The sequence below is a fragment of the Papilio polytes genome, unplaced genomic scaffold, assembly GCF_000836215.1.
Source record: "Papilio polytes unplaced genomic scaffold, Ppol_1.0 DF821288.1, whole genome shotgun sequence".
In the NCBI taxonomy this organism is placed as follows: Eukaryota; Metazoa; Arthropoda; class Insecta; order Lepidoptera; family Papilionidae; genus Papilio; species Papilio polytes.
The window spans coordinates 339125-357635 of NW_013527916.1; the positions used below are offsets into that span (position 1 = coordinate 339125).

Genomic DNA, 18511 nt, shown 5'->3' on the forward strand with positions numbered 1-18511 from the left:
TTGTGATTTCCGAAGAATGCCGTTCTATTTCAATTTAAAAAAATATGCTATTCGAAATTTAAAATCTATTGTTATTTATTTTTAAACGGACTTTGGGGAAACTAATTCCATAAACATTATGTACAATCAAATACACATTTTGTTTTTAAAAAGGTTGAATCAAAGTGATCAATATAAAAGGTTAGTTTTAAAATAAGTTTATAGCTGTTTCATCAATAAAAGTATATTGAATTTAGATAAATTATACCAATCTGTGTGCAAAAGTTCTGTGTTGGAATTAAACAATTTACATCATATTACCTTAATAGAATTTAGTTACATTAACAACATCTTATTTTAACATCGAGAGTACAGTTACAAACAGAACGTTATTGTCATGCACGTTTCACTTCGAGATACACAACATTTACACACTACTCTGCATATATATTAATGTTTAAAAGTTTGATATATTAATTTTGAATAATTGAAATGCAATTCCCCGGCTATATCCTTTACTGTACTCTATTTCACCATTTATGAAGCAAGACATTTAAATATGTATATAGATATTAGATAAAAGTTATTATTGAAAAATCTTACTCTTATATATGTAGGTAATGAATCGGCATATCATTATAAACTAAATATTCGAAATGTTTCTACAATTCCGTTCGGATTCGGTAGAATTATAAGCGTTATTCCGCAAAGGCATTAAACAAATGAAGATTAATTGGTGCCGTTCAATATAATATCTTCTTTTATGGGTGGGAATTTTACTTTTCAACAACTTGCCAGTTTTATTAAAACAAGTTGAGATCGCATAAATGGCAAATAAAAACTATAACCTAATCCTGACAAATTTTTGAAAACCTAGGTACTAATTATTACAAAATACAAAGTTTTATAACAGTGTTTTGTTACATGAATCTAAAATTATTGTTGCTACGAGTTTAAGGATTGGTTTAAATGTGAATGAATATTTCATGGAAAGTTCTGGAATGGCGGCCACGTAAACGTTGTCATAGCATAGGTCTCCCGCAATATGGAATAGGTCTAAGGGAGACTGGAATGAATGGATGTAGTTGGCACAAGACCGGGTGTTATTGCGATCATTGGCGGAGGCCTACAAAGATCAATGCATGACATTAGGCTAAACATATTTTTACAAAAGTATCTTCTTAATTTTCTTATTTTTTTTTAAATTTTCCGTCTTAGAAGACCATAAGCCAAATTATGAAACTTTCCATCAAATCTACATAGATTAAAATTTGTATTTTGTAATACACAGTATGAATTAAAGGATGATTCACCTTAAAATGCATACTACCTAAATTATTTCTTTACATAGATGACTAACGAGTTTATTTTGCTTATTGTAGTTTCCATTCTATCGTCTTACATTTCACACGAGTGCAGATTACAATGGATAGTCTTGTGCTCCCCTATGTTTTTAAAATTTACATGAAACATTTCGAATACGGTGCCCCGTTTGACATGAGACTCGACGATGATTCTTCTTTCACGCCAACTGAAATTAATTATCGAAAATTTTAATTAAGTAATCATAATAACAACTAGAAAAGAGAAGTGGAATCGAAGTAAATTTTGTTTGAAATTAGCATGGATTCCTTCCTTGCTTTTTGATTACTTAGACTAACTTTTTACCTGAAATCAGATACAATATGGTGAAAACTTTATATTCTTTTTACTCTTTGTTCTTGAATCTCTATGTTAGAAATCTATTGCTATCTCTGTTTTTAATAGAGATTGAGAAAGACGGCAACAAAAAAAAAATCTTTCACCATTATGCCAAAGCTATGTCTTTTATTATTTTTTAATATTACGGAAACGAAATCGCGAGGAATATTTACATTAAGTATTACCATCCGGCCAGAATGCGAATCGTCCTGCTGCCTCAGACGACGTAACTGCTTCATGGCGACGGGTTGGGGAGTAACTGCTCGATGGTACGTAACCTCCGTTGGGACTTGGTGAACCAGCTGGAAGAAGCATTCGTGTTAATAACAAACTCTACCTTCAATCTCATAAATAATAAATATTACAAATTATAATTTGAACTCTATGGAATCATCATAACTAAACTAACACAATATTGCAAATGCGAAAATTGTTAATGTTTGTAGCCTAAACGGCTGAACGGATTTCGATGAAATTTGGTATAGATGTAGAGGATAGTCTGTAAGAACACATCGGCTACACACTTTTGTTTTTTTTTTAAATTTTACCCGGACGTAGTCACGGGAGAAAAGTAGTTTTAAATAAATGTGTCAATGCTTGTCAAGTTCAGTATAAACAATTTCTATTCAAGTTTAAGATTCAAATGTATAAACTTAATTACAATATTGTCTTTAAATATTCATATCTTACTTCTTACTAATATTATAAATGTGAAAGTTTAGATGGATGGATGGATGGATAGATAGATGGATAGATGGATGTTTGTTAGAGTTTTTAGCCTAAACGGCTGAATGGATCTCGATGAAATTTGGTATAGACGTAGAGGATAGTCTGGAAGAACACATAGGCTACTCACGTTTGTTTTTTTTTAAATTCCACGCGGTCGGAGTCGCGGGCGAAAGCTGGTAGCTAGTAGCTAGTAGTAGCAATATTATAAATGCGAAAGTTTAGATGGATGTTTGTTAGCGTTTGTAGCCTAAACGGCTGAATAGAACTCGATGAAATTTTGCTTAAATAAAGAACATAGTCTGAAAAACACATAGGTTCTTTTGTTTTTGTTTCCACGCGGACGGATTCGCGGGCAAAAGTTAGTATACATATAATTTACAGTGCTTTAAGGAACAAATATATATAACTAACTACATAAGTGCAATTAGTTTGGAATTGTGCTTTCACAAAGAATGTAACATAATATTAGTAAGTGCCAAGGACCTGATCCATGTTAACACTATTGTGTTCTAAAAGCGGGCGCACCTTTTAATAAAGTATTGTACGATTGGCGATTGTTTTGCATCCAACTGTTTAGTTGCACAACTAAAAATCGAGTAGAGTGTGCATCATATAAGCTCACAGGAATCGAAGAGAGACTAAACAGTTATACGATAGGTTAGTGTCAGATGTACCCACGCTCTAAATTGTAATGTGTATTGTTAGTATCATCATCATCACCAGCTCACTATACGTCCCCACCGAGGGGCTCGGAGCCTACCCTAAAGTAAGAGTGACTAGGCCATAGTCAACCACGCTGGCCAAGTGCGGGTTGGTTGACTTTACACATATCTTTGAATTTCTTCGCCGATATGTGCAGGCATCACGATGTTTTCGTTCACCGTAAGAACGTCGGGTAAATTATGTACATATGAAAATTCGAAAAATCAAAAAACACATTGGCACAAGGCGGGATTCGAACCCAAGACCTGTAACAGGTCAAGTGCTTAAACCACTGAGCCACCAACGTTCGATGATCGATGATATTGTTAGTATGCATTAGCTAGAAAAGGGAAGACAGTTAATATTCATTGAACATTCAGCGTATCTTACTGAAAATGTACGTCTTCTTAACTTAACTATTTTTGGTTTCGAAGCACTTGTACGAAATCATATCGGTACCCTTTGAATAAATACAGTCAACGAATTTTATGTCTACAATAATGATGCAGATGTCCCATCAAGTAATAAGTACAGCAAGATAAGGTTTCTTAAAAAATCATTACAAAATCATCTTATATTATTTTAAAATTCATCCTAAATCCCTTTCCTATTAAAACCTACCGCATTTCGATTACCGAAATACATACATATTAAAAAAAACATATGAAAACAATGGCATGTGTTATACAAACATAAAAAAAATTAGGGACCAATTGAATACCTCCTTCTTTTGAGAAGTCATTTAATAATAATTTAAAATATGTACATCTTCATTTGACTATTTGTTTACGCAGATATGTATATCTACACATTCAAACACGAGTCATCTATCACATTCCCGTGTGTAACCTTCTACCAGCTATCTTTCAAAGTCCCATCATAATCGGACCATCCGTTACGCCATTTTGACAGCGCACAATGAAAAAAGTAGCCTATAAAATGCCATATGCCAGCTACCCTAAAGTGAAAGTCCGGTCGAAAATGGTCTAGCCGTTTCGGAGATTACCCGGAACAAACGCGGCTTGCGGACAGACAGACAAAAATTTTTAAATGCGATTTTCGTTATCGGCAACGCAAATACGTCATCTTCCTGAAATCTGGATTTTTTTTTGATATTACAAACAGACATTCCAATTTTATTATATGTATAAATGTAGATAATAACTATAAGAATATACTCGGTGTTCAATCCAGTAAATAATGTGTTTAATTTACACACAGCTAAGCTTCAAAGCTTACGTTGTTTTATATTAGAATCCACGACACGCTTCGTGGAATATTACCACGACGTCACAATTTACTTTACCAGGTCCTTAATTAAGTTGTTAACTTAAGTACTAGAGGTATTCCAGCACTTTGATGTAAGAAAGGTTAATTGTTCTGGACTAAATTTAAACGATTTTAATAGCAGAAAATCTTTATCTTTTTCAATTGGTTTAATTTTTAATTTAAAATATTATTTTACTTAAGTTAGATTACTCAAAACGCGTACTAGCGACGACCTTTCTTTTCAGCACTTGTTGTCCACTTATGTTCCTTAACGTGGGATTCCACTACGCCGACGAGTACAGACGACACAACGCGTAAAATCGGTCTTCTTGTACCAATACAAAAAAAAACTTTTATACACAAACATATAACACTTTGTTATTTACGTAGCCAATAAAGCATTGAATAACCCAAAACATTAAATTAGTTGAGATGACTTTTTCATTGAAAATAGCGCCCTCTATAGTAATTTTTCGTAACTAAAGAAAATGTAACGTGTTAACTGTTATTTAAATGTGTTGCCAACAGATGTCTCTGAATTAAATTATTTTTATCCCATAAAAAACCTTTAATTTACAACGCTGATTCTTATATTAAGAAACTATTCTAAACTACATAATTATTTCTAAAGATAATCACTTATTGTAATAATTATACAGTGCTACATAGGTCCGTAAAAGGGTGCAATTTTTTCATAGACTCTCTAATATATTTAAATAATCATATGATACCACTCATAAACTACAATACTTTAATTACCCATATTATATTCGTTAAATATACAAACACCGAGCAACATTTAAACCCGTAATACGTGTGAGCTGTTAGCTTTTGTCTCGAGGTGGAGAGACGGCAAACACTTTACCTACATGAAATAAATCTTAATTAATCTCACCGTCGTCTTCAGGCTCTCTCGGCACGTCGTCAGGTATCTCGCAACCAGGTTGTTGCCAACTTAGTCCTCCTTTCAGAATGCATGCAAAAAAAGCGCCGCATCATTTCATATCAGTCTCTATTTCTTCAAATTTCTTTAATTATATTTACCACAAAGCTAGTAGGATATTTGTGAATTGATAGTAATGGTGCTGCTATAGGATATTGCATTTATTTTATACCGTATTTCCTATAAGTATGATAATTGGTAATTTGTTTTGCAATTAAACTGTAACCATGGATTTTATTATTCTAAAACCTATTCTGAAATTCTGCGCTGCTGTTTAAAACAACTAACAAAGGTGAAGACCAGCCGATATGTAATTCTGTCATGTGTTAGAAGTTAGAAGCTATTATAGTATGTCTAAATAATTTAGATTAGTTTGACAATTCACTTCAAATTTAGTAGGGATGGGTTGTGTAAAATCAGTCATGAAGCTTATCGATTTTCGATTTTTATTCTTGTAGAAGTTGGAATCGATAGATTTATAGTTATAACTTATGAATTGTAAAAAAACCACTGTTTACTCAAATTAATAATGACTATTACAAATAATGAGAGTAAATAAATGTTTATTACTACTGCAGCCATACGTAATCGAATTGGATTTCGCTATTATTTCTGTCATCGCTAAATTCTCTACACTAAAATCAATACTAGAATTGTCCTATAAATTAGTTAATAAGAAAATGATAATTTTAGTTGAGTTCGATAATTATTTACACCAAATATCGATAGTTCAAAATTGTTCGCTATGTGTGTTTGTTTCGTCACTACGATATCTGTCTATTAAGTATGGCATGGGAAAGTATGCTTTCATGCAAATTGAATTCGATACTTCATATGCGTCATTTATCAAACTAATCTATTTTATTTAGACAAACTATATGTGTTATTTTTGTAAGTCGAATGGTTGAAAGATAAAAATTGAGATAAGCAGAGTTACAAAAAAAAAACTTAGAACTGCTGTTACGATTAACTTTTCTGATATTTTTTTTAATACACATTACAAGGATCCTATAAAATGTAAATGGCGCATGAAACTTCGATAATCTGTACTTAAGTATTTTAAACGGTATTTTAGTTAATATAGTGTCTTAATTTTTAGAACAATTTCCCGAGATAAAAAAGTAGTATCAAAACTTTTTATCTTATCTAAAAGATCTATTTCGAAGGCTGAAGATTCAACCTTTTTTTGTACCAAATGTAAGTCGACTCTTTTCACCTTATTAAGTGGATTGTCCTGACCCTTGAAGGCTTCGGAACTGTATTTGTTTTTATAGTTTTAAATATGATATATCAATAATCTTACCTTCCTGCCAGAAAGAGAATCTGGCAGCAGCACCATCGGACGATGTAACAATGTCGTGGTGTCGTGTTGGTGAAAACGCACCGGGCGGCACATACCCCGGTCCTGGACTTGGAGAGCCGTCTGGAAATAACGAATGGATAGTTCAGCTATGATAAATAACTCATGGACGTTTATTGGACAATTATTATTATTATTATTTATTAGTACATTTTTGTTAATTTACTAATAATTCCTTTAACCATTTCAACTAAGCTCTAGGCTTGTGCTAGGATATGGTTCACGAATGGAATTCAGGAATGGCGGGATTCGATCATCGACCGCAAGATCAGTAGTCCGTACCCTAAACCATTAGGCTATTGGCGCCTTATTTGTAGTTAATGATTAAATAAAATAAATGTTGGGTAAGTAAAGTTTCGGATCAATGGATTGCATATGGCTAAGATGCGTGTTTTAAGATGTATGGTGTGACAAGAAGGGATAAAGTTAAGAATGTGTGTATTAGAGGAAGTTTGAAAGTAGCGCTGGTGGTCGAGAAATTTATTAGCAAAAGCGTGGTAATAAAGTAAAAATAGACAAGTTATTCGACAATAAGTTTAGGATATAAACAATAAAAGTGTTAAGATTGAACGTGGATGGCTATAAAGGTAGAGGAAGACCGAAGTCAGTATGGATTGTGTGAAAGAGGAGATGCGGAAGGAAGCGAATTCAGATATGACGGCTGATAGAAATGTATGGAAGAGCATATACTGTGCCGAAACCTTAGGGACAAGGGTAAGCTGATGATGATGATAAAAATAGCTGTAAATGATATTAGACTTCATTTTAGTTATGTTTTACATTTACATAAGTAATGTATTAGTTATGTCGCTTTTCGACCAAATCACCACTCATTACAAAAATTCTATCACCGTTAGAAATGTAATTTATTTGTGAGTAACATAGGCTATATACATATTTCTTTTATTATTTTTTTAATTTCACGGGGACGAAGTCGCGAGCAACAGCTAGTATCTATTTGATAGACTACAGTGCTGATTTATACCGTCCTTAGATATTACTTTTAATTTAGTATCAACTTTTACTGTGGATATAAAGTATACGTTAAAATCAATCGTTGATCGTAGTCTCGTAGAAAGCATGTAATTATGTACAGGACTATACGAGTGACACAAATGCTTGGAATTAAAACAAGATGATACTCGCGTGGGATTATTATGATTATTATTTCTCACGTAACATAATGATTATTTATGTTTCAATCACCCATTATACATATACATAAAGCTATTATTGAAAAGATGTCTTCTTTAGTATTTTTTTCATTAAAAATAGTTTTCGAAATAGACCTTTCATAAAGATTGTTTTATGTGTAAAATATTGATAATTAAAAAGCAATTTGTCTTTGTTTACATAAAAGAAAAAAAAATAGAAGAGAAACGAAAAGAACAGCGTTCATCCTGTTCTTTTAATTTCTCTTCTATTTTCTTCACAAGAAACGAAGAAACATCGTATGGGTATGTTACAAGAAGGACGTTAGTTATGAATGTGGAGGTACACCGGTAGTAGACCTAGAAAGAGATGGATTTGTGAAAGGTAAAATAATCAAGAAGGGGGTGACGTCTGAGATAGATGATAGAGTTATTTAGGGAGACGAATTAGGTAGTGAACATGATGAAACATGCATAAAATGTTTGTATGATATTTCGTATCTTTAGATTATACTAAATTATACCAAAGTATTTGTATTACGCATTGTAAAAAAGAAAATAAAGGTATACTCACCGAGGCCGACACCTATTTGGTTGTATGTGTTCATGGACATAGACTGCATCGGTTGAAGAGGGTTTTGAAGCTGGAAGGAAACGATTTTTCGTATAATCACTTATATAACAACTGTTTGATCGGGAATCTCAATAAATTTAAGAACATATGATCTTTAAATTTTGAGAAAATAAGGGTATGTTATAAATTACAACTTAGACAAGACACATACTTAGTTTAAGCATTTTATAGATCAAAGGTGAAGATAGAAATTTGAATGAATTACTTTACTTTAAAGATTTGAAACTTTACATGTTCGAGAAACCAACGTCTTTTTACATTGTATTCTCGTGTGATACGTAAAGTATCTCATAAGAAAAGTGAGTATTTTTCACACGCCTTTTGTGTTATCTTTAATGTTAAAAACGTAGTAACGATCAGAAATAAAGTTACATTTTATGCAAGAAACATAGTTCTGTACTGTTTATGGAGCTAGTAAATGGATTAAGTAGTCATTACGCCAATTTGCAAGCACGTAGTTTTATTGCTTATGCACTACTAAAAATTTTAATCTCGCTTTGATTAGGTGATGAAAATTAAAATAACGATACGGCTTATCGTTGCGTACGGGCGTTTTAACGTCAATTACTATGTTTTTGGAGCGGAGAATTCTTAATATTGAGACTATGTTATGATGTGTCTTAACAACATAACTTATCTCTTTAAACAAATGAATTCTTAAGAATGATTACAATACTCAAAGAGGAGTCGAAGATGGTCACCGTTCTATTTTGTTGAAAGGTGACTCTTAGCTGCATATCTACCTTTTTACCAAATCAAGATTATTTTTCTTTATATCGAATTGAAGACATCTATTTGCATTTTATACGGTAGTTGATGACACTGGTTATGCTATTTTAAAAAATATTTTACAAACTGTAGTACCTGACCCTGTAGTTGATGCGAGGCGAACGGATTGACTGAAACCGGTGACGGCTGGTGAGGCAACGAAGTATGGGTAGAGCTTGGAGGACTCCTACCCATGCCACCGCACGCGCTTGCGTAGCTCAGACCTCCCGGCGGCTGGGTTAGCCATGTCCTGAAATAAAAATACAACATTATTAAAGGGAAAGAACGTAGTATATGTAAAAGGAGTATGAAGGATTAAGACCGGATTCATTGTACACCTTTTATCCGATTAATAGCTAACAAGCAAGTTGTAACCTTTCTTATGTTCTCAAATCCTAATAACCCTAATAAACTAATGCTGAATTTCCCCCTAGGAGTTTTAAGTCCAGACCTACTCCACGATAACCGATACAAAACACGTCCTTGATTTCCGGTACCTAGCCTGTCATTATATTATACTAGCTTTAGCCCGTGACTCCGTCAACGTAGAATTAAAAAAAATTAAAGTGAGTAGAGTAGTACCCTAAATGTTGTTCCAGCCCACCCGCAATAGCGGACGCGTCGCCTACCCGTAATCAACGGAGGAGGAGACGCACATAAAGAGGATATTTCCCCTTCCTGTGCGTCTCCTCCACCATCAAATCTACGTTCCCTTCCCATCATATTCTCGCGAAAAAGGGTGGGAAGGAAAAGGGACTCAAGTAGGCTTCCGGAACCACACTCTTCAGACCGTACACAGAATTGCTCCCACTTCACGCCTGTCTTCTGTGTGGTCGTGGTATTTCACTGGGCAAGTCGGCCCATTCGTGCGAGGATATAAAAGCGGGCTCTACCACTGATACGCCTCTCACTGAAAATTGTTCATAACTTGATAGAGCGCGATACCTAATTATTACAAGCGGTGAGCGGCCGCGTGTGCAGAACCGGTTTAGACGTAATCTCATGAGTCGTTGCGTTGTGAATAAATAGGCAGAGATAAAGTAAAGACTCCGCCCAGTGTACCTGCTCAACCAATGGCACACCGCGGCCAGCCAACTATTGTTTGCCATTAATAGATCGTGACTACGAACTTGACTTTCGTACATGCATTTAGATTCAGAATATTCACTGAATGTGATAGTCTATGTTTATCGCGGCTTGTGGCTCACTCACTCACTCGCTGTGTGTATCACCCCTCTAAAGACCTTATCCCTGCAACAGAGTGCTAGGTACTACCAGCTGAAGGGAAACGTGCCCAAGGGAGTACAATTACGACATCGATACTTAGAGCGGACGCACACATTTGATTAAACTATCGCACTGTTCAATTGTCGATTGTTTCACAGCTCATTCAACTGTTTAGTTGCACAAAAAATCATAGAAATCAAAGCGAGACTAAACAGTTGTGCAATAGTTTAGTTTCGGGATTGCGAATGCTCTTAGAAAAGTGTTAAACTTAGCGCGTTTTATAAAACTACGTTAAAAACTTTTGCTCTGTAATATTGAATTAGTGGATTGGGGTAGAATGCTCACGGACCTTTACAATGAAATTTTTATAAAAACTTTTAAGGATCTCTCCTTTCTTAATCTATGTTAAATGTAAGATAAGAGCATTGCCTTGTATTAAATATGTTGATTCCTAGTTAAAGAATGCTCATAGTAAATAATAGGGGTGTTCTAAAATGTAATTATAGTACCTACTTATAAAACACAAATCTTCGAAGTACGCGTTTAAAAATTATCTACATGTAACATACTCACACGTGGAAGACTTCGATATAAACAATATTTTAAATGCAATAATTGGCTATAAATTAAACTTAGTTCCTTTCATAACATAAAATGTTGTTTTAACAGTAAATGAAAACAAAAGTAAGAAGATATCGATTGTACCTAGCACAATTTAAATGAAAATATTTATTTTCTCGATGTAGATATCAGACACAACATACAAATTGATAATATCAAGGTCAAATTTGTATATACCTGAAGTTGTATAAACATGTTATGAGACAAATTATCACTATAACTTAATAGTTGAAGACACCGCATGGGGAACAGGAAGTATGTCCACAAATGTACCTATCACTAAATCATAAGCGTTTGTTTTGTAAATACGAGTATGAGAAACGTAAACATTTATTATAATTAATTTGTAATAATGTGTCACGGTTCGTTTATGAATATCATATAATTTGAATAACGTAATTATTAGAACTAAACTGTAATCTATTAGAAACAATTATTTTGCACTCAATTACGCTAAATTTAATCTAGATATGCGAATTAATATTATAAATGCTAAAGTTTAGATGGATGGATAAACGTTTGTTAGAACATTTTGTCTACATGAACGGATATCGATGAAATTTGGCATAGACATAGAGCATAGTCTGTAAAATCAAATAAGCTACTTTTTAAATTCCACGTGGATGACTCGCGGATGTAAGCTAGTGTGTGTATTAATATGATCATGTAATCGAGAGCAATACTACAAGTCAAATATTTAAAGGAGAAAAATTTTAAATGCTGCCCTCGTGATCTTTTAAAAATACTTAATTTATCCTCATACAAGAATCTGTGCGCAAATTCAATGTTATTTCATCGAAGAGATTCTTTATCTTTCAATGGCAGATAAAACTAAAAAAAAACCTAAGTGGGAGTGACTGAATAATAAAAAGTCAAGTTAATATTATTATCCGAGGTTATCGCGCGGTGACAATAACAAGTGCTACGAAAACACATTGCAATTACCACAAATTAATTTGACATCATATACATATATTTTTTGTATTCACTAGCAGTGTTTTATGATTTCACTTGACAAAAGTTATTATAAACATTAGATTAGTAATTATGAGATTAGCAAGTGCAAATCTAGACTAAAAAACAATGTTTTTTAGTTTTATGCTATACGTTCATAAACCACGGAATGAATTTCAATTTCAGTTTGGTGAACCATTCTGAAAACGGCAGTCAACGGATTGTGCTCTAACGAAATTGAAAATTAAAATACCATATATATTTTTTTCACATTAGGTATTGCGATTACTTTGACTTTGCAACGAATGCCAGGGTCAGCAAGTATATAGATAAATTATATTTGATACCGACTGGCTTTTAGGGTTAAAGATAATAGTAATGGAAATACGGTATAAGATTTTTAATGTTATTTGTGTTCTTTTTTACGTACAACTTGTGTATTACATAGCTCCAGGAACAAAGTCCAAAATTCTTCTGTCTAAACCATTGCATGTCTTTAGTCTTTTAAGAACCTAAAAGCTTTTTTAGTAAATACATGTCTATCTAAGCCTAAGGCCTAATTTAAGTCCCTTTCTCTTTACCATCCTTTTCTTATAAGGACAGGATAGGAAGAGGAAGTGGATTTGACGGTGGAGGAGATGCATAGAAGGGGAAATATCCTCTCCTTATGTTATAAAAAAAATCTTACGTGTCATATCTCGGATAGGATGGTGGATATGGTGAGCTTGATCCGAAGTAATTCCTGGCGCCCAACGGGAGAGATTGCATGTGGGCGTGCTGCGCCACGTGGGTCACGTGGTAGCCGTCGCCGAACAAAGTCTTCGTGTACGGCGTCGCCCGGAAAGGTCGCTTCATCCTGCGACGCCGCTTGTAGTTCCCTCCCTCGAACATTCCCCTGCATTGCGGATCTAAAACAACACTCAACTGACACAAACGTAATCGCTAATTTAAACTAACGCGCAATACATCGCCAGCATTTCGCATTGTCTATGATCGCCAGTTGCCTTTACCTTCGCAATGCTACACAGCACACGCACAAAACATCGTTTCACAAATAAAAAACAAGAGCACATCAGCGATATCAAACTTACCAAGAGTCCAATAATTTCCCTTCCTTTCCCCACCGCCCTCTCGTGGCACCTTAATAAAGCACTCATTAAGACTCAAATTGTGCCTTATAGAATTCTGCCAACCCTTTTTATTCTTTTCGAAAAATGGGAATTCTTTAGTTATGTAAGCATATATCTCACTAAGCGTTGCCCGCTTGGATTGGCTATTTTCTATGGCCATTGTTATTAAGGCCACGTAAGAAAAGGGTGGCTTAGTCAATGCTTGCGACGTTGGCGTAGTCGACTGTGGCTTTATTTCCGAAGAGCTTCCACCGGGGCTTGATGGCGTCGTGGACTTTGATTTTATTTTCGTTTCACTGCTGGAACGACCACAAAAATAACAATAAATAATAAACAGATCACACAAATGTAGAGAATTGTCTCACTCTAAAAGAGTTAAAAAAAATTCGCAAAGGTAACACATAAGAGAATTTAATTGATATCAAACATAACAAATATGAACAATCTGTCGCATTTGCCGCCATTAAAGTGTTAACAACTATTAACTTAAACAGCCTAATTTGTTAGTATAGTAAATTGTACTCAATGTTTATGAAATAATTGTCAGATATTAATAACAACTGTGTAATACGTGATATGACTGCACTGCTTACCTGTTAGAATTTGTGGTATCATCTCGGGAAAGTCCTGGCATTGTGAGTGTTTGATACACCCGTGACAAATCCTCGTCCGATTTCACACTCTGGGAGCTGCTCGCATTAACGCCATTGTTTTCTTGGATACAGGTCCGGTTGTCGTATGGCGACGAACCTGGTAAATATTGTAACATATTGAAAACCTTTCCATTTATAATACTAACTCTTGCTCGTGACTTCAAAAAGAAAAAAACTGAGTATTTTGCTATCTATTCCATGAGTGTTTTAGATTTTCCTAGGACGAACAGTTAATACGATTAGCCTATACGATATCCTATGCAGTTTTCAGTTAGATCGTTACAATCGTTTTAAATTTGGCAATTAAGAATTTGGCACTTCCTTTTTTTTCTTATTATCGTTCCGTACCTTCTTCGAATGAAGGAAGATGTAACTATTTTTATGTATATGTATGAAAGTGTATTGTAAATCTGTATTACATGTTATTGTGTTATTGTATTTAACTGTTGAGATTTAGCCAATCTTACACGTACGTGACTCCCGACATGGATTTCGTGGAATTCTTCGCTTAGCTTTGTAGGTAACTAAACAAGCACACACCAGATCGTAACCTACTTGAAGCGGTTAACAATGACGTTAACATATCAAAAATATACGAATTATTATGAATCAATCAACAAAAACACTATTAACAGACACAAATTACACTTGTGTAAATAAATAATGGTTTTTTCTGCTTTTTGCTGCCAATGGTGATATTGTAAAAATTGGTTAAGGGTATTACGGCAGTAGCTAAAGGTTTTTTATTCTGTTTTTTTTTTCTTATAAACATATTTGGTGCATGTATTTTGGCAGTAAAAATGTTAATTGATAGATGACAATAAATATTAAAATTGAAACAAATTCATAATATACCGAGAAATAATTATAAAAATATTTTTTCAGGATACTAAAAGAGCAAGTATTTGTTGTAATTGATATGTTTTTAATTTGTGAAATTTTAAAATATTGTTCCATTTTTAAATTAAAAACATTATTTTTTACTTTTCTGAGAAAAATTGGCATTGTTATTTAATATCAACTGATACTGTTCGTGTTGCAAAAGCAGTTTTATTTTTATTATAATAAACAATGTCCGTGTTCGTTCAGTTACAAGTGCGGTAGAGAAAAATGACATCATATAAACATGACATATGTTCTTTGCACTGTAATTTTATGGTCACAAGTCATATTGCATCTACACTATAATCGAATAAGGATTGCCTAAGTGATAATTTATTACTTTTCGAATGTTTTAATTAAACGAATCAGCGACAACTAAATTGACCCGTAAATTTCAATCCATGTTTTCATTTTACCGATATTAACTTTCTTTTAAGAAATCGGTAAAAAATGGTAAAAAGCCCACAATTAACAAGTTTGTCATTTCGTTTGTATATTATTGTTTGTATGTTATGACCATAATTTATAAATAAAAACATGATATTTCTCTTACTCAGTCTCTACCTCCCCTTACAATGCTAGGGTCAACTTTATGTATCCCCGGATCGATTTTCACTGATCGTTACAACTTGACATAGACGTATTTGGTTTCAAAGCCCCATTATTACACAAGCTTATTTTTGCATCCAATCTTGACATTTATTGCAGGAAAAGTAGTAGGACTATATTCGTGAATTATGTATTATATTTTATTTATAAAGAATGCTAGCTGTCGCCCGCGACTCCGTCCGCTTGGAATTAAAAAAAAAACAAAAGTGAATGGCCTATGTGTTCTTCCAGACTATCCTCTACATCTACTCGTATACCAAATTTAATTGAAATCCCTTCAGCCGTTTAGGCTACAAACTCTAACAAACATCCATCCATGTTCACTTTCGCATATTATAATATTAGTATAGTATGATTAATATGTTTAAATGCATGGACTGAAATAACGAATACATCTGGATGAACAAAACTTGATGTGGTGAACTCTCACGGAGTGGAATACGAACAGAAGAGACCATTTAATAAAAATGTTGTATAACTCAAAATATGTTAAGTAACACTTTGTCTAATAAAGGATCATGTGGCAGAATAATGAAAGATTCTACAATTGCCAACAAATATCCTGACAATTTACTTGCATCGAAGAATGCGTCAGACAGTGGCCGCGCGCCGAGGTAGTTGCATATCGGATTCGAGCAGGCCGCGAACACGGCACGGTATTGTGTCGCTTATAGAACAATGCGTCGTATTTATAAAACATTAAAAGCCGGCGTATCGTTCGTGAAATTAATAACAAATAACAATTGTGAAACGTTAGTTCGGGACCAGTGTGAATTACCTATGCCGTTGAATAACTTACTACTCAACGTTGAGATTTTCACGCTGGATTCTGTTATTTTTTTCTTATTTTTGATTACGTTCGTTAATCGAACATTTTGTAACAACTGTTTGAACATTGTTACTATGTGATTATGAAATCAAAGCATAACTGATGCATTTTTAAACTTTCTAACACTTGATTATTATCATATTTAATATTATAAATCCGAAAATTTAGATGGATGTTTGCTAGAGTTTGTAGCCTAAATTGCCAAACGGATTTCGATGAAATTTGGTATAGATGTAGAGGATAGTCTGGAAGAACACATAGGCTGGCCTGGCAAAAAAAATCAAAGTTTTTTTTTTAATTTCACGCGGACGGAGTCGCCAGGCGCAAGCTAGTAATTAACTAAATATGGTATTAAAAATACATGAAGCGGCAAAACTATAATCCCGAGTCTCTAAAAAAAGAAAATTATAATATTTTTGAACATAACGCAAATGAAGTAGACATTTTCCTTAAGAACCATAATGACATCGGGTATTAAAATAAAATAAAAAATCGTGAATAATGCTGATACAAAAAATGGAAATCTGGTGAAGAATTATACTCGGAAAAACATAATAATAAAGATAGTTACATTTCTTGTTGTGAAATACGAATATAATTGATAACAACCAATTTATGAGTAGGGAACTCTTCCCTCGCCGCCTGAAGCTGGTAATATGATCTTTTGCTTCAATTAGTGAATCCGACTTTAACAGAGGTTAAACACCTGGAGGCATTATTATCAAACACCTGGTCAGAGCTCTGCAAAGTACTTCGAAAATTTCGAAGTAAATTAAATCGTCTATTTTCGGAAATCATTAATTACGAAACAAAGAGTGATTTTATTTATTTGCCTTTACATTTTAAGTTTGTATTTTAGAACACCACGAGACAAATTCGGAGAAAATCCTCCATTTTTAGATTCATTAATTATAATTGGAATTGTGTTTTTGTTTTTTTAATATTTTTTTTTTGTTTTGCTTCCTGGTTTCCCTACATTTGTTTTTAGTATTTACAAAAAGGAACGACAGGAAATTGTTAGAAATGTTAAAACTTTCCTTTACGGAGTGAATTGTTATTTTTTGGTACATTTCTTTTCAAAACAAAGTTGCATTTTATTGATCTCTACTTTACAATTTTGATTTTTAGATTTTTATTTTTAAATGGAGTCAATATAATATTTTGGATACTGAGAGATCATTACTGTTAAATAATAACTAAATTTATGTAAAACCGTCGAATGTGTATAGTTTTTAACCCATCGTGTTTTTAGTTTTAAAAGATTTATGTATAAAAACGTTATTTATAGATTTTTTGAGTTTTGAATTTTTCTCTTGTATTTAGCTAAATAATGCACTATTTTACTACGATAACATTAATTCAAGATAATTTTAATAACCTTACTAATCTTATTTTACAAATATTATAAATGCGAAAGTTTAGATGGATGGATAGATGAATGTTTGTTAGAGTTTGTAGCTTAAATATCTGAACGAATTTCGATAAATTTTGACATAGATTTAGACGATAGTCTGAAAGAACACATAGGCTACCCACTTTTGTTTTTTTCAATTCCACGCAGACGGGGTCACGGGCGAAAGCTAGTGTTCAATAAATATTTACACTTTTTATGATTTCAACATAATCTTTGATTCTCGTGAAATTTTTACTTGTGCTTTCAGCTTTACTGGGATCAACAGAATTCAAACATTTACACTTTAAATTCTGCTTTTCATTTCGATTCGGACGTGTACCCATTTTATAGACAAAGGCTGAAGTACGAATTTTTATTTTTCAAATGTTTAAAATCTGTATAAAACAATAATCATAAAACGAAAGAGCTTGTCAAAGGTATTGTCAGCTTTTCCGATTAAAAGAGAAACTTTTTTTACTGTTTTTTTTTTTCATGTCGAATGTTCAAAAAAAATCTTGTTTTTTTTTAAAATTGCAAAAACCAGCGCTTGACCACTATCCCTAGACCAACGTGAAGATGTGGTCGAAGGATGGTACGCGCTAGTTTAGTAAGTTAGCTAGTTCGCCGACAAGAGTTAATTTCTAACGATGTGTTTAAACACAGGTCATCTCATTACTCGTCTATCCACTTTATTTACATAAGCTTTAAAAACTAAACAACGAGGAGCTAATAGCTAATAGATTTACATTATATAAACACGTACCTATTGTTTAGTGAATATTTTAGTAATAAAACTCAGGTTAACAATATTTTTACAGACTCCAATATTATTGATATTTAAATCATTAAATATTCTTTACTGGAAATGTTTGTTATATGTCTTACGTCTTCAATATGGCAACCTATAAACAGTTAACGTAAGATGTTAATTTTACTTTGGAAGTTTTGATGGTAATTACGTTTGTCTTTCTTAAAAA

The 18511-nt window shown here is 33.2% G+C and overlaps 1 protein-coding gene across 3 annotated transcripts in view; it reads right to left on the minus strand.

The window, feature by feature from the left end:
• Positions 1 to 912: 912 nt before the first annotated feature.
• LOC106109521 (forkhead box protein D2-like) overlaps positions 913 to 18511 on the minus strand; it is a 49908-nt gene continuing 32309 nt past the window's right edge. For 2 of the 3 annotated variants that reach the window (XM_013291056.1, XM_013291058.1), the window contains exons 5-13: positions 13762 to 13918; positions 13130 to 13467; positions 12727 to 12946; positions 9333 to 9486; positions 8409 to 8478; positions 6627 to 6746; positions 5276 to 5344; positions 1866 to 1982; positions 913 to 1510 (exon numbers count right to left, since the gene is read on the minus strand). In XM_013291056.1, the coding sequence (XP_013146510.1) occupies positions 1440 to 1510; positions 1866 to 1982; positions 5276 to 5344; positions 6627 to 6746; positions 8409 to 8478; positions 9333 to 9486; positions 12727 to 12946; positions 13130 to 13467; positions 13762 to 13918 (1316 nt within the window). In that variant the 3' untranslated portion in view covers positions 913 to 1439. The remainder of the gene's footprint in view (positions 1511 to 1865; positions 1983 to 5275; positions 5345 to 6626; positions 6747 to 8408; positions 8479 to 9332; positions 9487 to 12726; positions 12947 to 13129; positions 13468 to 13761; positions 13919 to 18511) is intronic. The other variant, XM_013291057.1, reaches the window with a different exon arrangement.